The 27,848-nt window shown below is 45.3% G+C and overlaps 1 protein-coding gene across 5 annotated transcripts; it reads left to right on the forward strand.

Annotated features, from left to right (window-relative positions):
• The first annotated feature begins 654 nt into the window (after positions 1 to 654).
• strn (striatin, calmodulin binding protein) lies at positions 655 to 27,678 on the forward strand. Of its 5 annotated transcripts, none has more exons than XM_079278375.1 (18): positions 655 to 984; positions 9,472 to 9,575; positions 10,446 to 10,519; positions 13,763 to 13,847; positions 16,587 to 16,757; positions 16,842 to 16,977; positions 17,225 to 17,387; positions 18,322 to 18,432; positions 19,573 to 19,713; positions 19,845 to 19,981; positions 20,788 to 21,002; positions 21,188 to 21,235; positions 21,675 to 21,796; positions 21,884 to 22,051; positions 22,585 to 22,725; positions 23,021 to 23,122; positions 23,570 to 23,656; positions 23,813 to 27,678. In XM_079278375.1, the coding sequence occupies exons 1-18, from the start codon at positions 760 to 762 to the stop codon at positions 23,980 to 23,982; spliced, it is 2,400 nt and encodes a 799-aa protein (XP_079134501.1). In that variant the 5' UTR covers positions 655 to 759; the 3' UTR covers positions 23,983 to 27,678. The 5 variants fall into 5 exon arrangements, with proteins under 5 accessions (XP_079134501.1, XP_079134503.1, XP_079134499.1 ...); XM_079278377.1 differs by having other exon boundaries at positions 20,827 to 21,002; XM_079278373.1 differs by having other exon boundaries at positions 21,675 to 22,051.
• The last annotated feature ends 170 nt before the right edge of the window (positions 27,679 to 27,848 follow it).

Consider the following 27,848-nt stretch of genomic DNA (forward strand, 5'->3'; position numbering starts at 1 on the left):
GCACACTTCTCCAATTGGATCATTTTCGTGCCATTTATCCGATCAGCCAATCATATGACAATATGTACGACAGTGGGCGGGGCTAAGAGGAGTTGATGTCACCGCTCAGGTGTGTCAAGTGATTTCCAGTTCGCCACCGGGATACCGGTAATGAAAGGATTGTGCCTTCAAAGTAAAAGTTTGCCAACACGGTCGAAGGCTTAACCAGAGATAAATGTGTGCATGTAAATGTTTAACATGGCTTATCATAAAATAGACATGTTCAATACTGAAATAATGACATCATTATGAATGAATGATTCATTGTAAAATGGCAATACAATTAATAAATCATTAAAACAAGTTCGAGACCTGCTTAATTTCAAGTGTGCTGTGAGATTTGTTTTTTGTCTGTTTTTGGAATTTGGCAGTCAAGTTTTGTGTGTGTGTGTGTGTGTGACATTTTATAATAAATTAGACATGGCACACATAATTATTCTTTCTACATTGGCACGTGTTGTTATGTATTATTTTATCTGTTGCACATGTGCATTAACATCGGTTGTATGTTGAAATTCCAAACCGGAAGTCTCGTGTTCGTGTTGATTCCGGTAGCTTCACGGTCCTCTCATCATCTGACAGCTGGTTCAGACAGGAGTTGTGGTGGCCAGCAGAGTAGAGGTCTGTTGATGGATCAGGTTTCCTTCAGGAGGATATTATACCGAAGCGGTTGAGTGTTCCGGGACCGAACCAGAAGAACCGCACTGCCCCGGTCCGGCCATGGACGAGCAGGCGGGCCCCGGTGTCTTCTTCAATAACAACAACAACAACTCGGGCTTGCCGGGCGGTGGGAATATCAAAGCTCCGCAGACTGGCGACGTCGAGTGCGCAGAGGCGGCCAGGGCTCAGTACAACATCCCGGGGATTTTACACTTTCTCCAGCACGAGTGGGCCCGCTACGAGGTGGACCAGTCGCACTGGGAGGTCGAGCGGGCCGAGCTGCAGGTAAAGCAACCCTCGTGTCTCTCAGGTGTGTCCATTGTTTTGTGTGCTAAGCTAAGCGTGGTCTCCGCAACGATCAGAAAATCGCACCAAACCGCATTGACAAATTATGGAATTTATTGTTTCATCGCAAATCTGGGAATACAATTCCAAGGTAAAGTATCAAACACAACTTGGTTTGAGTGGAAACGATCCTCTCTTTGATTCGGCGTCAGTGTTCTCCAGTGAGCAGCTCATTGTATGTATACTAATTGCACTTTGATGGATGCCTCGCTACTTGCCTCGTCCTTTAGCGGTGTGCGTTGGTCTGCACAAGGAGTGACGCACATTCCTCCTGACATGTAAAGTTTTGTTGATATGCAGACTGCTTCACAGAGCATTGTGATGCCGAATTAAAGCACAGACCCATATAAACCCAGTACATGCACTGAATACTGTCGGCGATGTTTGATTGCCAATGTCGAGCAAGACCAGATATAATTGCTTTTTATGTAAATGGAGTTCTCCGTCAATGTTGCGTTCACTGAGGCTGTATCTGCGCTGGGATTTCAGGCTTCCCCCATTGGTGTCGAGTGTGAGTTTCTATTCATAATTGATTCATCTGAGCAAACCTACGTTGTTTCATTTGCTTAAATGCTCGATTACCTGCAGCGCAGAGAAAACAACAACCTCGTGTCTGCAGCTGGTTCCACGTTGTATTTCCATGCAGTGCGCGATGAGGTTGAGTCACGAACCAAGTTTATTTGTGGAGCCACAGAGATTGTGTATGAGGTCGAGATGTATTGTGGTTCAGGCCTGCGAGATATTTATAATGTAATATATAGCTGAAGAATTAGCACATCCAGGAGGAACATGTTTAAAATCAGATTCATTCTTGGAAAGAGGGTTGTGATATTGATGATATTCAACATGTGTGCAGACACATTATGTGAATATCTTCATGATCCTTTGCTGGACAACAAGAGCGTGCGATAAGACGCCACTAATATAGTTACATCGTGCACTGGCATAAAAAATAAACAAACTGGGACCAGGAAGTGTATGAAACCCTTTTGGCGGCAGCAGTAGTTTGGGCACTGATCTATAAAAATCATGCTTTTTTTTTCTTGCTAAACCTTTTTGTGTGTCATTATAAACACAAGCCAAATGTGTCAACCCAGCAGCTTTTAATTCAATTGAAGCGCGAGCTGCTCTACAAGAGTTTAGCAAAAACAAAGTATAGAAACGGCGGCGTTTTTGAGGTCCAATCCAAAGCTGGCATGGGGACGTTACTTTACTTATTCTGTGATCTGATAGTTCATGGAAATCGAAATGCAGCCAATCTCAGACAGTGTTTATAATTTGTAAATCGTCTGTGGACAACAGAGACTCTGTCCCACTCACGGACCGTATATAAGAAGTGGACGTAGTCATCGTGAGGTCACCCGTTGGTTGTGGACCGTTGTTTTGAAGCCTCGAGTTCGGCGATTACGGCCGTCGCCATGTTTTTTTTTGCAGCCAATGAACAGAAGTCACCATATTTGGAATGCGGGGAGCGACGTAGAGACACCGTATACGTCTCTGGTAGCAGCAGCAACCTGTCAATCACAGTAAGCCCCGCCCTAATTCATCCATTGCTTTATGGTCTATTTGACTCTAAATGGACCATAATGTACTAAATGTACATCATGCTGTGTTGAAGAAGACTTGAAACTAGAGATTGAGACATAAACTCATGTTTACAATGTTTACTGAGGTAATAAATCAAGAGAGAAGTAGAGTCATCTTCTCATAGACTTCTATGCAATCTGAGGAGTCGCCCCCTGGTGGACAGTAGAGAGAATGCAGCTTTAAGACACTTCAGCGTTGGTTTCACTCGGTAGAACTGGAGGTTGCTGTCTGGTTTCACTCATATTTAAGTGCCGTGACTCGCCAGACATTTCCTGCAAAATCTGACATTCCTCAAAACTGACTTTGTTCAGACTCCACTGGACCCGTCTGGCATTGACGCATTCAGTGCAATGAGCCTGCAGGTTATGACAGAGTGCGTAGGAGTGTTTGTCTTCTCTGCACCGACGACCAAACTGTTGCTCCGCTGCGTGTTCACACTCAGTGCGCTCTTCCAAAACGAGCGCTCCCTCTGTTATATTACATAAGTAAGAGTCATCAGCCGACCTGCGGTGCGACATCATCCAGAAGGGAAGTCACTTCCTGTGATGATGAGCTGTTGAGAGGTGGCTCTATGTGGCGTTTGTGCACCGTTAACTGTTACTACAACCTCCCGGCCAATCACACCGCAGCGTCCTCTGTGTCCTGGCTGTTTTGAGGGCTTTTGTACTGAAAGGAAACTGGCGTTTTGCTCCACAGAGCAGAGACTTGTGCCAAAACCTCCACTCTGCGGCATCGTTTGATTTAAAATTTTCCTTCCCATTGAGTCGATCAAGAGCTGCGATGGAGCTGTAAAAACCAATTTCAGCTGTAAATCCATTCGCTCCGTTGCCGTGTTGACTGAATGTGCTGCTGCAGACGGACTGCGTGTCGTCATCAAGTGTCTGAAGCTGAGACTGAGAGAGAGTGCCGCTTCCTCTGAGGTCATCCTCTGCAGGAGGAAGAGGAAGAGGAAACCGGGGAAGCTGGCACACAAGATGGGAACGATTACTCCGAGTTTATTATCAAAAAAAAACCCTCAGAAAAGGTTGATTGTGAAGGAAGTTTGCTGAGGAGACTCTGTGGTTTAATCATCACGACTTGGTCCGACAGTGTGAGACCTTTAACATTCATCACCTCTCACCTGTTGTTCCTGTAATTTAAATCATAGTTGACATCATTTCAACCAATCCGGAATTTTTAAAGCTGATTTCGATATTGAAAAGTAAGTACATCATCAAACAACTTGTACGTTTTACAGTTAAAAAGAAGACTTAGAAATGTATTATAGGCCAACATAATAAAATAACACCAATATGACTGTGATAACCTTTATTAATCCTCAGTAGGTGTTGCAGTAGCACAATGCGTACAGATGAAAAGAAAAAAGCAAATCATTAATTTAAGAATACAACAAAAATAGAAACTATGAAGTACTGCAATGTCAGCAAAGTGCAATATGTGTGAAGTAATATGATACCAACTAAAAATATATAATATGATTCAGTACTTCTCTGTATTGATATAGAAGTATAATGTAGCATATCTATATATCTGATACATCATATCGATAAACACGAGGAGCTTTCGTCTGATGGAACAGTGGAACAGAGAGCGTCGGTGTAATCATTTCATACGTGATTTGACTTACGTCGGCCATATTGTGAAATACATTGCCGTCTGAATCGTATTCATATTGGAATATTAATTTAATATGCGCTCGTTTTGCATCAAACCTGTAAGTAAAGATGTTGTCTTGTATCAGGACAGACGACCGCCTCTCCCAGAGCAGAGGAACTCTGGGTAAATCTCCAAACAGCCACCTTTTTTATTTACATCACCAGCGGTCGATTACACTCCAAAATAAAAATCAGTTTTTGGCCCTGGAGGTGTGTGTGTGTGTGTGGGGGGGGGGGGGCTGCCGGGGGCTTCACTGAGGTGAAGTCATGCGTGAGCTTTGAGAGCGAGTTACGCGCAGGATGTTTGGACGCTCGGCTTCCTTCCTCTCCGGCCTCCGCTATAAATACACCGCCGAGAGGACGACGGCCGGCCATCACACAGACGCACCAACCAGAGGAAGGATGGAGCGATGGAGCATTATGGCGTCTGACATGAGCGTGCTGGGCTCACCCGACGGGTTCAAAAAGCCTCTCCACAAAAGCATCTCGTTAACGACGTCACGTTACATTATTACTTTTGGTTCGTGATGAATCAAGATGTGGCCGGCGGAGCGTGGAGTAATGAGTGCATCCATAATTCTGCTGATGCAAAGTTATCCAGCCGACGAGCCTCCAAACGGTCGTTGGCGTTCTCAAATCTTTAACTTATGTAAAAGTACTTGTACCACAGCGTGGAAATACTCTGTTACAAGTAAAAGTCCTGCATTCAAAACCCTAATTGAACAAAAGTATTATTCCCATTTCAGGTTCATATTATTACATGGCATTGGCCAATTTCAACTACTTTTTATACGAACAGGTGGCTTAATCCATAAAACATACATCATAATCTATTACTGATCATTTACATTTTGCATTTATATTTATTTACTCTGCAAAGAACTTGTAACTGATGTTGGCAAGTAAATGTAGTGGTTCCAGTATTTATATCGAGGAGCAGAAAATGGAAGAAGTACCTGGAAATTGTGTAATACGTGAGTAAACGTACTTCGTTACTTTCCACCACTGGAGTATTTCCCCTCTGCCGCACCATTATGTCCAAAAACACAATCCCGGTTATTTTGCTCGTAGACCACGAGCTTGCACATGTGCATACAGCGCACCATCGGCGTGGAAGTGTTATTGGGGGCATGTGCACCATCACTGCTGGAGCGATGAGTAATTCTCCCGCTCTTCTCTTTTCCGCTGCCTTGTTTCTGCAGCCCGTTTCCTTCGCTAATTAAATGATATTTGCCCACGCAGAAAGACAGATGTGCTCTTTGTTTGTGTGCGGCGGATTTATGGGTTTGTGTGCAGACAGTGTGACACAAGGTTCCACGATTATTCCTATTATGTAAACGGCTTATTAAGAATATTGTCTTTTTTCGGAGTAAGGGCAAAAACACCCTGAATATTTGTTGCATTTAATAGTCGTTGACGTTTGACTCAAGTGTTCAGCTAATTCAACCAACCCTGCCCGGCCTACTTCAGCTGAGCTGACTCTGTACTGGCTTTAGCTGCTTTGGTGAGCAGACTCAATTCTGGATTCACAACTGTGTTCGAAATGGTACCGAACCCCAGTTTCACTCTTCCCACGGCGCAGAAACCTCCCCGGTCCCGAGCGTCGCTATTCTCGCTCAGCGCTGCACCGCTGCAGTGCTGTGTATCTAAATAATGCATCTTTTGTAGTTACACGCATGAGGAGGAAGGAAAAGTGTCTTATGTAACCGCTGAACCTGATCCTCTGCCTTCAGCCCCGACGAGCCGTGACAACAAGACGGCCTCCTTCTCTTTGTGCAGCAACACAAACGGGGCCCGGCCCGGGTTCCTGAAACCCGGCCGGACGACCTCGTTCCTCCCTCGAGCCGCCGTATAAGGAATGGCATGCACACCTGCTTGTTTTTCAGACGGGGAATGCCACCCCTTGCCACGCCTCAGTGCTGTAACCAGGCTTTGTTTTACCAGGCCTTCAGCCAAGAGTCGCCATGACATGAGCGCGCTCTCCCCTCAGCCCGACGTGAACGCAGCCGGCGCCGCTGCTCACGGCACACAGTGAGAGTAGCGCTACCACCCAGCCCAGTGCTGAGGTTCAGAAGGAGAAGATAACAGAATTAAAGCAGGTCAGGGAAGTCATTTATTTACCTAGAAGCCCCTTCAGCAAGTAGAAACTGCTCTTCCTGGGGTTTCCATACGACGACACTTCATCACAATGAAAAATCAATATGTTTTCAAAAGTCTTTCTTGCTTTTTCACCTTTCTACAAACATCACAATATTTAACCCATTAATTCTTGGTGGCTTTATTTAGGTTTTATAGCGTTTTAGCCGCTCACTGTACAGAGTGTCTGTAGCTGTGAATCACTTCCTGGCTGCGTTGCCGGCGGGTTCGTCTGGAAGCTCGTGGATCCGACTTGGCGTTCAGAGCGAGTTCGTCGGATACATTTCAAGGCAGCGCCGTGACCAGACTCTCCAGACCGCTGTGAAGCTCTGATGACTGACTCAGCAAGACCGGTGACCTCATTCCAGTTTGACCTCATCGGAACAGATAAAACCCACTGCTGATCCACCGCAGGTCAGAGAGAGAGAGAGAGGAAGTGTGTTTGTGACCTGAGGGCCGTTCTGTAAGACGTTAACGTCGGTAACTTCACTTCACGTTTCTCTCTGCGAGGAAACGCTGAGCCGGGGGAAAAACCCAGTCGACAGAATAACATTTTTGGCTTTGGTGACCTTTGACCTCCCAGTGTTGACAGCTCCGAGTTGGAGGCAAAAGTGGGAGGGCTGAGAATAACCATGACGTGTTGATAGCAGACACACACACACACACACGCACGGCGTTTACGTCAAGTGTAGGTGGTATCTGGGGTGAGTGCAGAAACTTAAACACGCACAGTGAATTCCTCGTGTGTGTGTGTGTGTGTGTGTGTTTTTAACTGACTCCAGGTTTCAAGGAGAAGAAGTTAAACCCAGACTTCCTCTCTGGGAGCCTCTGAGCTTGAAGCTGCTCTTCTCTGTTGTAAATGATTGTAGTTGTTCTGCGTCTGGACTGTTGCTCGGGTGAGATATTCGAGGCTGAATGTCTCGTATCCAGGAAAGAAAACGTCAATGAGGGAAAAGAAAGGTGTGGTTTAAAGGGAATACACTTCTTCTTATTTAAACAATGTAGGAAACAGAGAGTCGAAGAAACTAGAACAGAAAATATCATGTGGCTTTCTATCAGAACTCACAAGTCGCATGCACCGATGAGCCCAAATGATGCTTGAATACGCACTCGTTTGTCAGCAGCTAATGCGAGCGCGATACTCTCATTGTGAAGCCTCGTGTGTCGCCTGTTTTCAGAACAAGCGCTGACTGAACAGAACATAAACATAGAGGCATTATAACATATAATTTAGTTTTTTTTATGATTCAATTAATTGAGAAAATAATTGGCATGTTAACCAACAATTGACTCTTAAATCTCAGTTGTCGGATTGCTCTTGAACACACCAGCTAAAACCTCTATTGATGATGTGGTCAAACGGCATCAATCACACGAGCAGAAATCCATCACAGAGTCACAAGAACGGCAGCGAGAAAACGACCAGAGCGCAGTCACCAGATGCTTGTGTTTGAGCGTTACCTTCCCCAAAAAAAGGTTTGATCTCTGTGATTGCGGCGAGTCATCTTCATGTTCAGCTCTGCGTGATCAAACAGAGAGCTCGTCTCCTCTGAATGAAGTTCATCGTCTCTGTGAAATTCAGAGGCAGTCGCCTCGAGTGCGGCGCGACGCAATTGTAATGTGTGTTTGAGATGAATGAAGGGCTGAGTGTCCTACTTCCTCCTCTGTCTGTCTGTGTGTGTGTGTGTGTGTGTGTGTGGGGGGGGGGGGGGGAACGATGACTCACACTTTCATGTGGTCACTAACTGGTCCTCCTTTCACTGCAATATTGTGAGCGTTGAAACTAGAGTTCAAACTATTTTCAGATTTATTCGATTTAGATACTCAACAGAAGATTAATCAGCAGCTATTTTCACCATTGATTGATTGTTTAGGTTTTGTTGTTTTACAGGTTCGAGTGAGCAGGAAAAGTCTCAAAATGTTCCTTATTTTCTGACATGTCGGAAGTGCCAAAAGCTGCAGGTCCTCAAACGGTCACTTGAGGGCCGGCGTTAGGCAACAAAGCTACTTGAAATAACTACAGAAGTGCTGTTACTGAAGGATGCAGAATGCCTTTCAAACACATCAACATTGACTTCTCATCCTTCATCATCCGTCATCATCGTTTGCGCTGTATTTACATCCTCCTTCAGGACTATCTTCCGTAGGTTTAGCTACAAATGCAGACTGAGACCAGCCTGGTCAATGCTAATGTTTGCTGACTGGCAGTAAACACAAAGACGCATTGTATTGTCATTAGTTCTGCGTGTGTTTGATCATAAACAGAAGTATTGGACACGTTGAAAAAGGTTGATCTGATGACGGCGCTACATAAATGTCGCTGACCTGGTTTTTAAAGCGACGGCGCACACAAACAGCGGTCGTATGGAGGAGCAGGAGCACAGCTGGGTTGAACCTCTGGGGTAAAGAAGGGTTTCAGGGTGTGACGTCAGCACTGATGCCATGAACACAGCTGGGTAACAGCTGCACACAGAGCCTGCAGCGCCCCAACACACAGTGAACTCACGGTCATGGACGAACCCATTTCATTATTTAAGACCACACAACCTTGAAGCTGCTTCGGATGTATGACTCTGACTGAACTGAACTAAGACGTAGACACAGAAATGGTTCGAGACGGTCACATGTCGTCTGTTCCCACGCTGCTTCCTGACTCACGTCCGACCCGCGTCTGAGAGGAGAAAGCGACTCTGTGATGTTGCAGATGAATAAGGGGAGTGTTTGGATGAAGTTAGAATTTGTGAGTTGTTTTAGTCACACACCGTTCACTAAATGATTCTCTGTTTTGTTGATTGAATGATTTTATTTTGGTCTCTCACCCTCATCCTCATGTTTAATGGACTTTAGATGTTTTTATCGAACCCCCTCTGAGGTTTTGTGGCTTTCGCTGCTTCTTAGCCTCACGCAATTAACTGCACTTTGGTGTTTGATAGAAAACACGCAGCAGGGATCCCATCTTATGGACTGAAGTGATAAAGAAGACGAAACGTGGTGTCGACTGTTCTGTCTGTCCTCCGTCATCAGTCGGTGTTTCCTCTGTTCCCTCCAGGCTCAGATCGCCTTCCTGCAGGGGGAGAGGAGAGGTCAGGAGAACCTGAAGAAAGACCTGGTGAGACGGATCAAGATGCTGGAGTACGCCCTCAAACAGGAGAGGTGAGTGTGTACACACACATATGCTCATGCAACTATAAATCCTAAATCAAAACCTTAATATACACTTGCTTTTTTGTTTTGGGCAAATCACATTTTTAATCTTTTTTTAATTTTTAATTTTTTTATTTTTTTGCAAAATTCTGAAAAATCTTTTCTTTCAGATTCAAAGTTGCTTTTTAACTGAAACGTGTTCGTAAGATCACTTCATGTGTTGTGTTTCAAATGTGCTCCATTGTGTCAAAAGACACAAAAATGCGATTCAAAAAAGGAGTAATAAATAAATAAAAGAAACATATTTATATTACAAATAAATAAAGGAAAATAATTATTTTTAATGAATTGAATAATATACAGTATAATAATATTGACAACACACTTGTATAACTTCGCCTACATATCAAAGAACTTCATTGTTTTGTTGACAATAATAAAAACGTATATAGTCGCTGAAGACCAACTTCAATAATCTAAAGTGTGACGAGGAGTTCAAAGGAATTCGAGTGACTCTGATTTACAAATACTATCAGTGTGAAAATTGATCCCTGCACCTCAAAGAGTGGTTTATCCTCTTATGGGATTATTAGTCATAAATCACATAATCTGGCGACGGATTTTCACACAGTTTGGCAGCGTTTGATTGGCAGGTCTGGATGCTGTTCACTGAAGCGTTTGGAAGAGGGGCGTTGTGGGAAAACTATTAACGGACTCCATTAAGGACGTGACGGGACACTGCAACTCTCTTGGTTTCGTGTTAGCAGCACTTTAATCCAATACGTTTATTGTGGAAATAAAGAACAACAATGTTCTAATATCTAAATAAAGCCAGTGAGGCCTGCTCAGACATTGTGATAACCAATCTGTCTCCCTCAGGGCCAAATACCATAAGACAAAATATGGGACAGAGCTGAACCAGGGAGAAATCATACCTCCAAGTTATGATTCAGGTAAGACAAACATCTCTCCTCTCTCTGTTAATGATCGTCTGCTGACATGTCCTGAGCATTCAGGTGACAGCTCACCCAACCTGCAGGGTAAGGCCCCGATCAGACCGAGATGCGTCGCCCACTAAACCTTTAGTTTATTGTGGTGTGGCTGGCCTGGCGTGTGCTCCTCTCAGGCCCTGCTCATTGATTTTTTTCAAGTGGTGTTTAGCTCAACGTCGGCTTGAATCCATTTTCCCCCCGTTTCCCTGCCTGGTTGCGCACATTAGCTCATTGTCTGTTTTGTCCGACCCGCTTTGCTGTTGCTCTGCTGTTGTATTAGGAGGAAAGAAACGACATAGTTTATCACAATTATAAACCGCTCATATCATCACGTATAACGTAGTACAGCGCACCTTTTGCTTGATTTGATTGGCTGCCAGGGCCAAGTGTGACATTGACGAGCGGTGTGACTGACTGAAAATTTTTGAATATTCCTGCTTTTTTTGCCCATTTAACCCTTTGATACACACCATGGGTCAAAAGTGACCCAACAGAGTTTTAATTCATTGTGATATGTGTGCCTATGTGTGTGTTAGGGGGGCGGGGCCTATGTGTGTGTTAGGGGGCGGGGCCTATATGTGTTACGGGGGCGGGGCATATGTGTGTGTTAGGGGGCGGGGCATATGTGTGTTAGGGGGCGGGGCCTATGTGTGTGTTAGGGGGCGGGGCATGTGTGTGTTAGGGGGCGGGCCTATATGTGTGTTAGGGGGCGGGCCTATATGTGTGTTAGGGGCGGGGCCTATATGTGTGTTAGGGGGTGGTGTCTATGTGTGTTAGGGGGGCGGGGCCTATGTGTGTGTTGGGGGCGGGGCCTGTGTGTGTTACGGGGGCGGGCCTATATGTGTTACGGGGGCGGGGCCTATATGTGTGTTAGGGGCGGGGCCTATGTGTGCGTGTGTTTGGGGGCGGACCATATGTGTGTGTTAGGGGGCGGGGCCTATGTGTGTGCTAGGGGCGGGGCCTATGTGTGTTGCGGGGGCGGGGCCTATATGGGTGTTAGGGGCGGGGCCTATGTGTGTGTGTGTTAGGGGGCGGGGCCTATGTGTGTTACGGGGGCGGGGCCTGCTGACATGTCCTGAGCATTCAGGTGACAGCTCACCCAACCTGCAGGGTAAGGCCCCGATCAGACCGAGATGCGTCGCCCACTAAACCTTTAGTTTATTGTGGTGTGGCTGGCCTGGCGTGTGCTCCTCTCAGGCCCTGCTCATTGATTTTTTTCAAGTGGTGTTTAGCTCAACGTCGGCTTGAATCCATTTTCCCCCCGTTTCCCCGCCTGGTTGCGCACATTAGCTCATTGTCTGTTTTGTCCGACCCGCTTTGCTGTTGCTCTGCTGTTGTATTAGGAGGAAAGAAACAACATAGTTTATCACAATTATAAACCGCTCATATCATCACGTATAACGTAGTACAGCGCACCTTTTGCTTGATTTGATTGGCTGCCAGGGCCAAGTGTGACATTGACGAGCGGTGTGACTGACTGAAAATTTTTGAATATTCCTGCTTTTTTTGCCCATTTAACCCTTTGATACACACCATGGGTCAAAAGTGACCCAACAGAGTTTTAATTCATTGTGATATGTGTGCCTATGTGTGTGTTAGGGGTGCGGGGCCTATGTGTGTGTTAGGGGGCGGGGCCTATATGTGTGTTAGGGGGCGGGGCCTATGTGTGTGTTTGGGGGGCGGGGCCTATATGTGTGTTGGGGGGGCGGGGGCGGGGCCTATGTGTGTGTTAGGGGGCGGGGCATATGTGTGTTAGGGGGCGGGGCCTATATGCGTGTTAGGGGGCGGGGCCTATACGTGTGTTAGGGGCGGGGCCTATATGTGTGTTAGGGGCGGGGCCTATGTGTGTGTTAGGGGGCGGGGCCTATGTTTGTTGGGGGCGGGGCCTATATGTGTTACGGGGCCTATATGGGTGTTGGGGGGCGGGCCTATGTGTGTGGGCGTTAGGGGACGGGGCCTATGTGTGTTGCGGGGGCGGGGCCTATGTGTGTGGGTGTTAGGGGGCGGGGCCTGTGTGTTACGGGGGCGGGACCTATGTGTGTTGGGGGCGGGGCCTGTGTGTGCGTTAGGGGGCGGGGCCTATGTGTGCGTTAGGGGGCGGGGCCTATGTGTGTGTTAGGTGGCGGGGCATATGTGTGTGTTAGGTGGCGGGGCATATGTGTGTGTTAGGGGGCGGGGCCTATGGGTATGCTAGGGGCGGGGCCTATGTGTGTGTGCTAGGGGCGGGGCCTATGTGTGTGTTCGGGGGCGGGGCCTATGTGTGTGCTAGGGGGCGGGGCCTATGCGTGTGTGTGCTAGGGGCGGGGCCTATGCGTGTGTTAGGGGCGGGACCTATGTGTGTGCTGGGGGCGGGGCCTATGTGTGTGTTAGGGGGCGGGGCCTATATGTGTGTTAGGTGGGCGGGGCCTATGTGTGTGTGTTATGGGGGGCGGGGCCTATGTGTGTGTTAGGGGCGGGGCATATATGTGTGTTAGGGGGCGGGGCCTATGTGTGGGTTAGGGGCGGGGCCTATGTGTGGGTTAGGGGGGCGGGGCCTATGTGTGTGTTAGGGGGGCGGGGCCTATGTGTGTGTTTTACGGGGGCCTATGTGTACTTGTGGTCTAAGTTCATTATCAGTGTTATTGGTTGTATGTTATGTGTGAGTGTGAATAAGGATTTGTGGTAATCAAAAACAAGATATTTAATGAATATTAAATGATGAAATATGTTGATTTCTAAAAATATAGCAAAGAAACCCTGCCGTGCACGAAATAACATTGTAGGTCAATACGGGTCATTTTTGGCCCATGTTGTGCCTTAGAAGGGGTTTGCATAGCTTGTGTATCAAAGGGTTAAAAAGCGCTAGAAAAAAGGTAACGTTCTTTTGCTATCGCACTGTTTGACAAAACAATCTTAACTCAAGGTCCAGCTTATTGTGGAGCTTTCAACTGTATCACATGGTCTTAAAACTTCAAGAATGAACAACGTTTAGGCCAAAAGCTTTGTGTGGAAGAAGCCAGTTGAGGGGGTTCAGATCAGGATGCCTCTTGGACGCCTCCCTGTGGATTCATTCTGGTCACGTCTAATGGGAAGAATAAAAACACACTCTGGGGACGTTATTCATCCCATCTGGGGAGCCGGCAGGAGGAGCTGTGGCTGGGGAGAAGGACGTCTGGCTGAATGAATGCATAGAGACATGTTGGTAATTCTCTCTCACTCACACAGATGAGGGGAATGACAGTGAGGCTCCCAGTCCTCCAAACAGCAGCCATCAGCTCAGCTGGAAACAAGGACGCCAGCTGCTCAGACAGTGAGTTTACACACACATGAACACACACACACACAAACACACTAATTTAGACTTCCACTGTGTCATGGGACAGCTGACTCTGTGTGTGTGTGTGTGTATGTGTGTGTGTGTCATAACCAGAAGCTGAAAGCAGCAGAGTCAATCTTCTTAATGGAGATTAACACTTTTAATGGGAATAAAACCCACTAATCCACTGTGACCAGTTGGAGCCGACGGGTTGAGTAAAATGTGTATAATGTACGCAAAGCATGAAAAGTGAAAGTGCTCATAGTGTTTGGATTATTATTATACTAAACTTCTAAAGTTTTACTTTAGAAGACTGTACATGTAATGTTTTAGTTTTACTTTAGTTTACTCAGATAGTTTTACTTCAATAAAAGTAGTAATCCCGCAGTGTAGAAATACTCTGTCCTGCATTGAAAAATGTATTTAAGTAAAATGGCAAAAGTATTGGCATCGAAATGTACTTAAAGTACTCATTCTGCACAACGGCCCATGATGAAAAATATATTATTTACCTGTAAATATAAATGCGTTAATGTATTTAATGTTGCAGCTGGTGAAGTTGGAGCTAATTGTTTCACTCTGTGTAGCTTGTGAATTGTTTTATCTTAATTCATAATAATAATAATAATAATAACACATGATATTTGTTGGTTATATTTTGAATTATTAATCTGATTCTGAATCTTCACAGTAACTTAAGGTATCAGATAAATGTGTTTGAGTAAAAAGTACAATAATTACCTCTGAGTACCTTGAAATTGTATTTAGATGTAGTACTTGAGTTCATGTACTTAGTTACTGTTCGCCACTGCTGTTCAGTAGTTTAACTGATAACAATCCGTAGTATTTCGTGCACTGGTCACACGTTCACTGTGTAAATACAAATCGTAATCTGCACGGTAACTCCAGCTGATGAATAGTAGAAGTAGAAAGCAGCTGACGGGATCATTTTGTCATGACGTGGTTCTACGAGATGCTCTTCAACAGTCGTGTGTTCGCAACAGTTTCCTCTTTTTTTTCCTGGTTTTTTGGTGAGTTTTTCCTTTTCCAATGCGAGGGTCCAAGGACCAGGACATCATATGTCGTACAGATTGTAAAGCCCTCGGAGGCAAATTTTGGATTTTGGCCTTTACGAATAAAATTGAATTCAATTGAAAAATAGTAGATGGCGGTCAACTCAGCCCCAGTCTGGAGGAGCAGACGGGAGCAGAGCAGTGAACTGCTGTGGATGGGGGCAGCAGCACCTAAAATAAATCAATATCCGTTAAAGTGGATGATACATTTAGAGTATTTTCTTGCCACCAGACAGCCCTTTAAGGGAACCGGCAGCCAGATCTGTTGAAGCAGCCATCACTTCAGTATCAGAACCTTTGTAAACAAACCAGAGACGCATCAATCGATCGTCTGCCAATCAAAACTCGCCGTTCTTCAGCTGATCGGTCGTGCACCGGTTATGACTGAAGCTCTCGGTCTTCTATTTCTTTTTTTTTAAAGTGATTTGTTATCTTTATGTCTTTGTACAAATATTCTGGGTTCATTGGGTTCATTGTGAACCCAATGAACCCAGAATTAATTTGTCTGGTGGGACTAAATAGACTCTGGTGAGCCACCACAGTTTAGGTAGTGTGTGTGTGTGTGTGTGTGTGTGTGTGTGTGTGTGTGTGTGTGTGGGGAGATAGTGAATGGAGGATTGTGTGGAAGTGTTGAAGCCTCCTGCGATCGGAGAGGCTGGTACAGAGCGAGGGAGGCCGACCTCTCTCTCTCTCTCTCTCTCTCTCTCTCCTCTCTCTCTCTCCTCTCTCTTTGTCTCTCTCTCGCTCTGTCTCTCTCTCTCTCTCTCTCTCTTTGTCTCTCCTCGCTCTCTCTCTCTCTCTTTGTCTCTCTCTCTCTCTCTCTCTTTGTCTCTCTGTCTCTCTCTCTCTCTCTCTCTTTGTCTCTCTCTCTCTCTCTCTCTCTTTGTCTCTCTCTCTCTCTCTCTCTCTCTCTCCTCTCTCTCTCTCTTTGTCTCTCTCTCTCTCTCTCTCTCTCTCTCTCTCTCTCTCTCTCTCTCTCTCTCTCTCTCTCTCTCTCTGTTAACAAACACACTAGATGCTATTTAGAATTAAACCTCCGCTGCTCTCAGGTCAGCCGGGTCCTGCTTCTCTTGGTGTCTCAGGGTGAAGTTACAGCACAGAGATTAGTTTAAACATCTGTTTGGACATCTGGATTCTTATTGGACATCGCCCACCTTAAAGGGTAAACTTTAGCATTTTGTCTTTGATTCGTCTCATGAACTAAAGTGCTAACATTTCTAACATGTGTGATGATGTTAGTTTCTTGCACTCAAATGAGTTACTAATCACTCACTTACTGTCCGTTGAACGAAACCGCCATTTGAATGCCAACTTTTTGGCAAACATTGTGCGTTTTCTTCCTCTGTGTGCATGTTGGACCGATCACAGGGAGGACAGTCGGTGTGTCTTGGTTCCTCGACGCGGTGGCATTGCCCTTTAAGGGCTCCATTGATAGAACTGTGGTGTTGTGTAGCTCAGCCGGTACAGCAAGGCACCGACGCTGCAGGAGGAAGAGACTGAAGAACAGAATGAAGAGGAGCGCTCGGGGAACACGGGAACGTTTAACAACGCCAATGTATTCTGTGACTTATCGTATGTGGATACTGATCGTTCCTTTTCTTCCCCCTGAGCCTCCTCTGATCTGTCTCTCTTGTCTCTTGTCTCTTGTCTCCACTCTCAGATACCTGCAGGAGGTCGGATACACAGACACCATCCTGGATGTGAAGTCTCAGAGAGTGAGAGCGCTGCTCGGTCTCACCGGAGACTCGGGGGAGAAACCTTCAGAGAGGAACGCCGAGCCGATGGTCAACGGCACCGAACCGTCCTCCCTGAAGGACAGCGGCATGCTCGGGTATGAGATGAGACACTGTTTTGTTGTCTCGTTGCTTTTTTTTAACCACCAGACTCACCGCCTCTCTTCGCTCTCTCCTCCCAGTAAACCCGACATGTCGGACTCGGCCACCGTGTTGGAGGCCTTTAAGTTCATAGAGAGCGCTGCAGCAGAATTCAGCGACGAGGACGAGGAGGAGGACAGCGACGGAAGGGACAAGGCCGTCTTAGACCTGGCTACAGTAAGACTTTAACACACTCTTTGGCAAACTAATGCTGGGAAACCTCACAGTGATGTTTAAAAATCAGGTTTTCAGCTTTGTGACGATGCATCTTCCAGCTGATCCAAGAGTCTCATCAACACATAAAGGAACATTTCATCCTTCAGTTCATCACAAACATTCAACGTCAGCATTTCATTTCCCGTCTGATGTCCACAATAGGAGCCAGACTTTCAATAGTCTTCCTCATTTCCTAAACGTTTACCAGATGGTGAGGAAGAAACAGTCGTCCACCCCTTCCTCCACGACCTCTGACCTCAGCGACGACCCCGACACGGAGGAGGCTCTGAAGGGTTTCGATTTCTTGGCGAGTCCAGACGAGCTGGACGGGTCACCGGAGTCCAGGAGTGGGGAGGACAGCGGAGAGTGGGGTGAGACAAGGGGACACGTTTGGATGAAGGGGTTTTCAATCGTATGTGTGACGGTGTTGAAACCGAACGACCGAAGGTTTCTGTGAAATGAAATCCAGAGGACATTTAGACACAGCCACCCTGATGATCTGAGTCTGAAGTAGCGTGGGATCATGGACTCACCGCCACTGCTGTCATTCCAGTCATCTTCTCCCAGTTAAGAGTCCTGCAGTGTTCATCGTTCAGGAGGTTTTCACCGCGGAGGTGATTAAAAGATTCATCTTTTCTTCTGGCTCCCAGGAAAGAAAATGAATCAGCTTTTTTTTTACAGCTATGGTTTGCAATATTCTTCAAAAACATTTTATGTTGTTATTGTTGAAATCCTCATCACATTCCAGCAGCAGCAGCAAGTGTTCTGACAATGTTCTTTGTGTACGTCCATGATGATAACTTTGGGGGAGGGGCTTTAGAGGGAGGGGCTTTAGAGGGAGGGGCTTTAGAGGGAGGGGCTTTAGAGGGAGGGGCTTTAGAGGGAGGGGCTTTAGAGGGAGGGGCTTTAGAGGGAGGGGCTTTAGAGGGAGGGGCTTTAGAGGGAGGCCTGAAGGGACGGACTGTGCGTGTTGAAGACTTCGCCACTTTCTTGCTAGATTTAGTGACTTTTGGAGCAAGTTGCTGCTTCTTGCTGGGTTTTTAGTTTGCATACGCTCACTAGTTTCTCAACATTACCAACCCTAGCTTTGAGTATTCATTTACATCACAACTGAAAGAATTGTTGGCCAAAAATACAAAAGACCCAGAAACAGGTTGTGAAAATGAAAACCCTTCCTCCTCATCCCATCTGCCTCAGTAGGTTTGTCAAAGTCAAGTTGGATATGTCGCAGTGCATACAGACACTTATAACAGGTTTCTACCCCACCTTCCTCCTCCTCCTCCTCCCCCCCCTGCTGGCCTGTAGAGAAGGAAGAGTCTCCTGTGGGTGAAGTGGCCTGGGACGTGGACCAGGAACTGATAGCCCAGCTCAAGGAGCGGTACAGGAAGGAGCGCAAGGGCAAGAAGGGGGTGAAGAGTAAGTGCTGTACCAGGCCTGCAGCTCATCCTCTCTCCTCATCCTGCGTTTTCATTTGTGTTCCTTTGAATCACTTTGTTTTTTCTGTTTTCTCTCCTCTCAGTCTGACACACATGTGATTCAGCACTTTCAGATGTTTATCAGTATCTCGAAAGCCAAACCAGTTGGTTCACATTTCGTCATAATAAACTCAGATAGCTTGTGTTCAGGGTTGTGCAGTCGCTTCACTGCTGATCGGTTTGGCTTATTCATCAACATTTAAACATACCAGCACATTTATTCTACCTCACCAACACTACAACCCTCAAAGTCTGACTTTAACCACCTGTTCATAGCTGTACATCGGTCTCTGATCTCGCTCTGCTTTTTCTCGGAGGTTTAAAGGTGTTTAGTGAACTAATGTGGACGTCCCTCTGTCCTCCCCGTGTCCTCCGCCTCCTTTGTTTTGTCTCCTTTGAGAAAAGCTCTGGTCTTGCTTACGCTTGTGTTCCTCTTTTAATATCCTCGCGTTTCTTTTTATTTTGTAGATCGTAGAATGCACCGACTTTACACCTTCACATTCAGTCTGATCTCTTCCTCTGATTCTTAGTGAAGCGTTGGAGTTTAAATCCATTCATCAGCACCAGAGAGAGATCCGTCATCCTTTAATTGGCTTTTCTCTAATTGGATTACGCTGTTGACATAATGGCACAGTCGTGCAGTTTTCTGATATTGATGAATTGTGATGATATTTGGCTATATGCGATATGAGTGCATCTCTAAACATTCCTGTGTGTTTCTTCACTGTCTGCAGTTCACCAAACAGCAGCCGGTACATTTCCTCTACGTTTCTTCTTCTTCTTCTTCTTATTTCTGTGTTTACTGTCACGTTGTTTCTCTGGTTTTATTTGCCTTCATCTCCTGTGTTCGGTCCTGCACAGAGCTGCTGCTGCTGCTGCAGCATCTTCTGCTTTATTTACATTCTTCATGTTGATTTTATTCTCTTTTGTGACAATATGAATTCATAAAAATGATTTTGCCTCCTTTTTTCCATCTCTCTCCTTTTCTTTACATTGTTCCTCTGCCTTTTTCCTGACTTGGCTGTTTTCCTCTTCTGATTCTTGCCTCCTCCTCCTCCTCCTCCTCCTCCTCCTCCTCCAGGACCAAACCGGTCTCGGCTCCAAGACATGCTGGCTAACCTGCGGGAAAATGAGGAGCCCCCCATGCAGACGCCAGTAACGCCCCCCTCCCGCCCCAGTGTACCCAGACTCAATGAGCAAGAAGTGGGGCGCCCTGAGGACGGTAACCTGCCCTCCTTCTGCATTCACGTCTGGTCCTGTGTTTTCTTCACCGACTTATCGTTATTAGTTAGTTATTAATGATGTCATTCATGAAGGTCGTTCTTATCCCCGCTGCCTGTTTTGTCTCCGTAGAGGCGATGACGTTCCTGCCGTCGTCTGGGAAGTCGTTCATAATGGGCAGAGTGGACGAGGCGGTTTCTAACGAGCTGGGACTGGGAGAGCTGGCCGGACTGACGGTCGCCAACGAGGCCGACAGCCTGGCGTACGACGTGAGTGAAACAAAGCGGCAGTCTGACTGTTTACGGAGGATTAGAAGTGAAGAAAACAAAGAACTCTTTAGCAGCCAGACGGCTTCAGAACCGAACTCCAGCCGTCAGGCCTCCTCCTCAAAAACACGAATGAAAAATGGTAAATCACACTAAAAAGCTACATGCAAAAAGAAAAAGTTTTAAAATTATTATTTTCATCATTTTGTTATTATTCCCATTTTAAGAAATACTTGGAAAAACACTCTTTGTCAGTTTAAAGAGACTTCCTCGAGTCTTGTCGTCCTAATTTAATAAAAGAAATTCTAACCTGATCATCAGTGAGCTTTAGAAACGCTGGTTGGTGGACTTTGTTACCTTCGGACCAGGACCAGAACCAGGCGACCTGTTACCCCCTGTTTCCAGTCGTTATGCTAAGCTACGTTAACCAGCTGCTGGCCGGAGCCTCATTTATCTACGGACGCGTTCAGCAACGTCTAACGCTCTGAACCAAAGTGTGGTTCCTAAAATGTTGAACTCGTCCTTTAAGCTTTCAACAGTTTTTCATTTGAATCTTTTTAATTCACTTTGTAAGGACTTTCAATTTTATTTACCTTTTTATTTTGTGATATCCATTTTAGTTTTTTAGCAGAAAAAGCATGAAATGACAGCCTAACTTTCTCCCAAACAGCAACAAGTGAGGTCTCCTCTACATTCCAGTTGTGTTGGCAAACATAGCTGAGATCAGGAATGTTTGTTGACGTTCCTGATCTCCTCTCACTGCTTTAGAGATCTCTGATTATGTAGAGTTGTGTCATTCTGCTTTAAAGGCTACAAACCACCATCATCACGTGGATTCTGCCCCTCAGATCACCAACAACACAGACGCTCTGAGGAAAACCTGGAACCCGAAGTTCACCCTGCGGAGCCACTTTGATTCGGTCCGGAGTCTGGCCTTCCACCCGGTGGAGCCCGTCCTGGTCACCGCCTCCGAGGATCACACCCTCAAACTGTGGAACCTCCAGAAGACGGCGCCCGCCAAGAAGTGAGTGTAAAATGTATTTAATTCATTCGTACGCTGTAAATACTTCATTTACCGCAACTGCAGTGATCTGAAGCAGTCTGACACCAGAGACGGCCTTTGTTTCTGTTTCTCTAATCGTATATATCTGATCATGTTTCCGTGTTTTCTCTTAATACAAACTCTGTTCTGCGTTTATAATCCTCCAGATGTGCTGCTTTAGACGTGGAGCCCATCTATACATTCAGAGCTCACAGGTGAGATCCTCTACCTGTTTGTAAAGGTTCCCAAAACTGTACGTTACACTAGTCACACTCCTTATTGCACGTCTTTGTTTGAGTATTAAACATTTTCTGATACTCTTACTTTATAGAAAACAGCTCAATTTACAGGCCAGAGGTTGAGCTCAGCACCAGAACATTCACGTAACATTCGAGTACATTTTGGGTTAATTCCATGAAAGAAAGTTAAATAAAATATGAGAAAATTACCAAATAACATAGAATTCAGATTTACCACCAGAATAAATCCATGAGTAATCCTAAAAGTCAAGTCATGATTTTCACTTTCATTCCTTAAAAGTCTTAAAAATGTTTTTTGTGCAAACAGCACTCGTACATATGATTTAATTTTGATACAGAAATGTCTGGGTACTGGTATGAAACGTTGTTCCCCCCCCCCCCCCCCCCCGCGTAGTGGTGCTGTGCTGTGCGTCACCATGAGCTCGAGTGGTGAGCAGTGCTTCAGCGGGGGGGTGGACGGTACCGTCCAGAGCTGGAACACCCCCAACCCCAACATCGACCCCTACGACTCGTACGGTACGTCCCAGCAACCATTGAGGACGGCTGTTGCAGGAAGTGTATTCTTGACACCTCACGTGCGATTGTTGTTTTTTGTTCCCGCAGAGCCCTCCGTCCTGCGGGGGGCGCTGTGCGGCCACACAGACTCGGTGTGGGGTGTGGTCTACAGCTCGGCCCACCAGCGCCTCCTCTCCTGCTCGGCTGATGGGACGGTCCGGCTGTGGAACGCCGCCGACACCTCGCCGTCTCTCGCTGTTTTCAACGAGAGAGGAGGTGAGAAACGCAGTGGGTGTGTTACTGTTCGCCGGCAAAGAGATCAGTGTCAACACGATCAGAGGGAGGGCACATTCACGGCCCCCAGTGGATGAATCATGATGACTTCCTGTGGTGAAAATACTGACTTTACCAAATGAAGATTTTCCTTTTCTATATATACATTTGATTTTTCTGATTTGAACAATGCTGGAAGAAGTTTTCAGATCCTTTTTAAAAGTACTAATACCACACTGTGAAAGTACTCCACTACAAGTACAAGGTCTGCATTTAAAATGAACTGAAGTTTACTTTTTCTCAGTTTGTAAGTAGTGTAATGGTAAAATATGCATTTGAGCTTTGTGTCCTCGATGTGAACTCGAAAACTCGTAACTCGTAACATGCGACAATGTTACAGAAATCCCAAAGAATCCTCATCACGAAGCACTCAGCCAGTGTATACATTGGTGTCTCCACATTTGAAGAGTTGCGTTGACTTGATTCATCGGTGTCTCTTTCTCGCGGTTAACTTCCGCTGCCCGTGTTTGTGTCAGAGCTCGGCGTGCCGACGTCGGTGGACCTGGTGAGCAGCGAGTCGGCTCACATGGTGACGTCCTTCACCACCGGCCACATCGGACTCTTCAACATGGAGACGCAGCAGCTCGTCCTGAAGCTGGAGTCTGCCGGACCGCCAGGTAAAACAAACCGACCAATCACACGAGTCCAAACGAGGCGATGGATCAGTACTGATCCAGCTGTGGCTGAGGAGTCAGATCATTAGGTTGCACAAACAACAGCTGAATAACAGAATACTGATCTTTGACGTAACAACAGGGTCTGAACTCTGTTTAAAATGCTTTTGTTCATCTTATTATGTATATGCAGTGGCCATGAGAGGAAAGCATCTCTTCCGAAGTGCTCTCAGTCCCGATGGACTGAAGATTGTATTGAAATGCTAATGTTGTCCTTCTCACGTCCGCCTCCACACAGAAGCTCCGTGCAAGATCAATAAAGTGCTGAGTCACCCCACGCTGCCAATCACCATCACAGCTCAGGAGGACCGGCACATCCAGTTCTTCGATAATAACACAGGTAACATATCATCATCATCATCATCACCAGCTGCTGCTGCAGAGGAGGCTTTTCTGTTACATTGAAAGCAACTCGCCAACAATTTTACATGTCGAATCCGGTTTACTTTGTGGTGAATAATCCCACTCAGCTCGAGAACGCTGTTGTATAATCGTCTGGAGGCTCAGCGGGAGGCACAGTATGTCAAGTCTGATGACATCGCCATGACATCATCAGGGTCATCGCAGCTTGAGTTTGCAGACCACCGTAACCTAATAACAACAAAATCACAAGTAACATATTCAGCGATGTACTGTGTGCGTTGCCTCACACGTACAACGTTGATTACAAGAGATGAAGTCCTTTTATCGTTTTGATACGCCTCAATAAAAAGTGACTCATTGTGATTTTCTCTTCGTATAAATCCGTATCAAAGTGACATTCTTCTCCTTCTGTTTTGAATTGAAGGTAAACTGATCCACTCGATGGTTGCTCACCTGGACTCGGTCACGTGTCTCGCTGTGGATCCAAACGGACTTTACCTCATGTCTGGAAGTGAGTACAACCTAAACAAATATGTGTGTGTGTGTGTGTGTGTGTGCAAAACGTCTACAAAAATCGACACCACAACAACATACGAACTTAAGTCCCGCCTCTCTCCGGGTAGTTAGTCCTCCCTCCTCATTGGCTCTCTCTCTCTCTTCCTCCCAGGTCACGACTGCTCGATCCGTCTGTGGAACATGGAGAGCAAGACGTGCATCCAGGAGTTCACCGCTCACCGCAAGAAGTCCGAGGAGTCGATCCACGACGTGGCGTTCCACCCCACCAAGTGCTACCTCGGCAGCGCCGGGGCCGACGCGCTCGCCAAGGTCTTCGTATGACCTGAAACAACAGTGGGCGGAGCGGCAACGAGACGTGAGAGGGTGGAGTTCGTCTCCACCTCCGAGTCTGGACGAGGAAGCAGAAAACTGAAGGTGACTGTTTACGTGGACTGCTCCTTTAAGATTTGTCAAATATTCCCCCCCCCCCCCCTTCTCTTCGGACTTAGGCTGGCCCGGGTCCCGAAACAAACAAACCTCTGGATGAGACGATGAATGAAAACAGGAAGTGGCAAAAAAAATATGAATAAACAGGAAGTCTCGGCACATTTTAGTGAAGCTGGAATTCTTTTCTCTTTAACATAAAAGCTCTCCGCCATCACTGACCCCAAACACTCGAGTAACAACAGCCAGCGTGTTCATTGTTCATGATTAACGTGCCTTTTTTCTTCACAACATGAATTATTTTAGGTGTTGAGGAAAATTTATTTTGTTCACGAGAAGATAGACTTTTTTGAAAAGTAACGACCCAATTAAAAAAAAAATACAATTCTGTCTTCAAAATGTTTCATTTTCTAACAAGTGAAGACTAAATCCCGTCATTTCGCTCTAGATGAGATCCCACTCGGCACAAGAAGTTTTGCTTAATTTGGTGTAATTTAAATTTTCTCCCGTTTAAGTCGTTGATTCAGTCTGATTTTGGAGATCCTGTAAAGGTCTGGAGGTCTGGTCACTGGTCTGGAATCAGTGACGCTTGTGCTTCTATTTTCTGCAGTCAGCTGTGGTTCGCCATAGAAAAAGAGAAATCGGTGTCGTGCTTGTGATGGCAAATCAATGGATTTTGGCAGCAGCAGTGAGAATTTGTTTTAAATGCCTTGAGTTGTGAGTTTAAAGGAGCAGTGTGTAGGATATAGAGGCCTCTAGTGGTGAGGTTGCAGATTGCAATCAACTGAATACCCGACCGCTCACAAGTGTGTCGGGGAACTACGGTGGCCTTCAGGTAAAAACGCGAAAGGTTCTCTCTAGAGCCGGTGTTTGGTTTGTCCGTTCTGAGCTTCTGTAGAAACATGGCGCTGGTAGATATGAAGAGCTCATTCTCAGCTGACAGAAACACAATGATTCTGCCAATGGAACCCTTTAAATCCTGCACACTGGCCCTTTAAGAGCAGGAGAGCTGCTGAGGGAATCAGGAATTGGATGGTTTGTCAAACTTCCTGTCTGAATAATTCGACGACACTGTGCTGCCGCTCTTTGGTGCAGCGTTTAAAGTCGACACGGGGTCATTTGTGTCCTCTACAAGCATGCACAGACACACGGTGAACATGACAGAGAACACAGCCTGTCACTTTGAAGTGAAACCCTTCAGAGTGTTTAAACGGCTGCAGAGCTGCGACGTGTTGTTGATTATAATAACTAATATACTGTACCGAGCCTCCACAGCTGCTGTCATGTGACACTTTGATGGTTCTAGATCAAATCAAGAGCTTCTCTCCGAAGGGAAATAGGTGGAAAAAAACAACAACAAATGAATCTGAAATAATGAACAGAAATATTTCAGGTTTTAATTCTTGGCCAAATATTCAGATTCGTTAGTTTTGATCGACGTTGTGGTGGCGAGGCTCCGTTTGAAAACCTGCTGCTTTTTTACTGTGTATTTATAGCGAGAGAGAAAAAACACCTGCAGTGAAGCTTTTCTCATTTTTCTGTTTTACTTTTGATCACGTAAAGTATTTATTAATTACTTAATGACGCCAAATTTAAAGCCAAAAGATTGAACCGAGACAACGAGACACTTCCTACTAAACCTGACAGTTGTTGTTGCTAACGCTAATTAGCTCATTTTGTTGTGAAATAACGGTAGTGCAACACTTTTAGAAACCGCTGTTTAGTTCCCCTCAACGCTTTATATGCTGACTGCCTGAAGATATTGTATTTTGTGTAATTATTATTATTATCATTATTATTACTACATTATTTGGAGCGGTTACTAGTTTTTTAAACGACTCTCTGTGTTTGGTGACAGACTTGTAAAGATACAAGCAGACCTTTTTTTTTTTTTTTTTTCAAAGACGTGTTTTCTGTTTTACTTGAAAAGTGATGTTTATTCCTTTGGGGTTCCTGCTGGTGTTGTAAGAAGTACTTATACATGACTTTACCTCTTAGCACTGCATAACACTTTGTTTTTGCTTTTTACCAAATTATCATCTCAAAAACGCAGCCGTGTTCGTGGGACGGGGGGGAACTTTTGGGGAGTTTGTGTTGCTCTTCTTAACGTAAAATGCTACGGTGTAAAAAGGGTAAACGGATATGTGTACAGTTTTTAAGTATTACAGCAGATCTATTTATAAATTTGGTGTAATTTAAGGGACATTTTAACCGCAAAGAGCAAGTCAGCGAATCATTCACGACTTCTAGTTGAGCCGAAAGATCAAACTTTATTTATGCGACGCGTATAAACGCGCGGCTTTCCTGTGAAATGTGTGGAGTCTGGTTGTTTTGGTGCTTCACCTCATCTCAGTCTGAGCTCAGGGACAGAAATGTCCTTTTGGTGTGAACTGTTCCTTTAAAACAGCTGTTTAAATGTGACCATACGACACGTTACACTTTGATTCTGGCACTTTTTGAAATGTCTGCATTCAAAACGTTTGCTTCAAATCCAGACGACAACAACTAAAGAATCTCCGCACAATAAAACACACACGAGAGCGCTGTTTTTCATGTTTGTCCAGTCCGAAAAATTTGGAAAAGTTGCATCAACCAATCGGAGAGACTCACAGGGGCACATGATGCACTCGCCGCAATTACCCATAACACTCTTCTCTGCTTACAATAATATTTATGATATTTGAAGATGTACAGAGGAACAAAACGGAGAGAAAAAGATCAAGCTGGCTTCTTGTGGACGTGCTAAAGCTTTCAACCAACAGCAAATGTCCTTTACACTAGATCCAGAACATTTGTAGACTCGGCTGCAGTCTGGATCTCTGCAGACCTCAAAAAAACAAAACAACTGGAATGATTTGAGCGAGAGTTGAACATCACTTGTGACGAAAGGGTTTGTGTGGCCCTTTTTTAAAGGGCCATGAGCCAAAAGTAAAGTTTGGGAACCGCTGATTTAATTTAAAGTGAGAGGAAACATTAAGTGGATGCAGGAAATAAGCAGAATCACATTGGGACTGTGCTGCAAGTGACAGAAACAGATTTGTGATGATTTTGAATGGAGTCTGGTTGTTTTGTTTGTTAATTGCAGAAAAGTGACCGTTGTAACACTCCTGTCTGCAAGTGAATGAAAGTAAAGCCTAAATATAATAAAGGTGTTTTTTGCTCCATCGTTTGGTTTATTTCCGTACTCGAATAATCCGACAACAACTGAATCGGAATAAACCTCAATAATGCCAGACTCCATTCACATCCGTCTACTTTATTTCACTTTCAGAGCAGTAGAATTGGCGTGTTTTCCATTAATTTAATCTAATTTACCATTTTACACTGACTATGGTCACCCACACTACATAAGCAGTAACACTAGTCAGTCGTGATGTAGGCAGCTGAACTCTTGTCAGATTTATATTTTGTTGTTTTCAGAGCTGAACCTTCGGACTGAATAAAACCTGTTCAGTTTGCCTGTAAATGATTGTTGTCCTTCAATGTGTACAGTGAAACTATTAAAGAGAGATTATAGATGCTAATCTGGCTGTACATACAGGTTTCCTTTTTTTCCATTGTTGTTGGGTTGTTTTTCAAAATGGGAGTGATTTATCAGTAACAACAATAAAGAAATATCTTGTATATCATGTTTGTTTAGTTTTTTGTTTTTTTACAGCCTGATGTTGAAACTACAGCAACACACACTCACTGGAAGCTGCTCACAACGAATTTGTCTTTAATTTAAGTTGAGCAATTTTCGCATTAAGGCTTCTCACCGAAAA

The sequence above is a fragment of the Melanostigma gelatinosum genome (genome assembly GCF_949748355.1).
Source record: "Melanostigma gelatinosum genome assembly, chromosome: 11".
NCBI lineage: Eukaryota > Metazoa > Chordata > Actinopteri > Perciformes > Zoarcidae > Melanostigma > Melanostigma gelatinosum.

Excerpts from the sequence above, each read along its gene's own strand:
- strn (XM_079278373.1), top strand. The coding sequence starts at position 760 with ATGGACGAGCAGGCGGGCCCCGGTGTCTTCTTCAATAACAACAACAAC. Across the intron at positions 21,003-21,187 it reads AAGACGGCGCCCGCCAAGAA|ATGTGCTGCTTTAGACGTGG; the intron begins GTGAGTGTAAAA and ends ATAATCCTCCAG. Across the intron at positions 22,052-22,584 it reads TGTTTTCAACGAGAGAGGAG|AGCTCGGCGTGCCGACGTCG; the intron begins GTGAGAAACGCA and ends TGTTTGTGTCAG.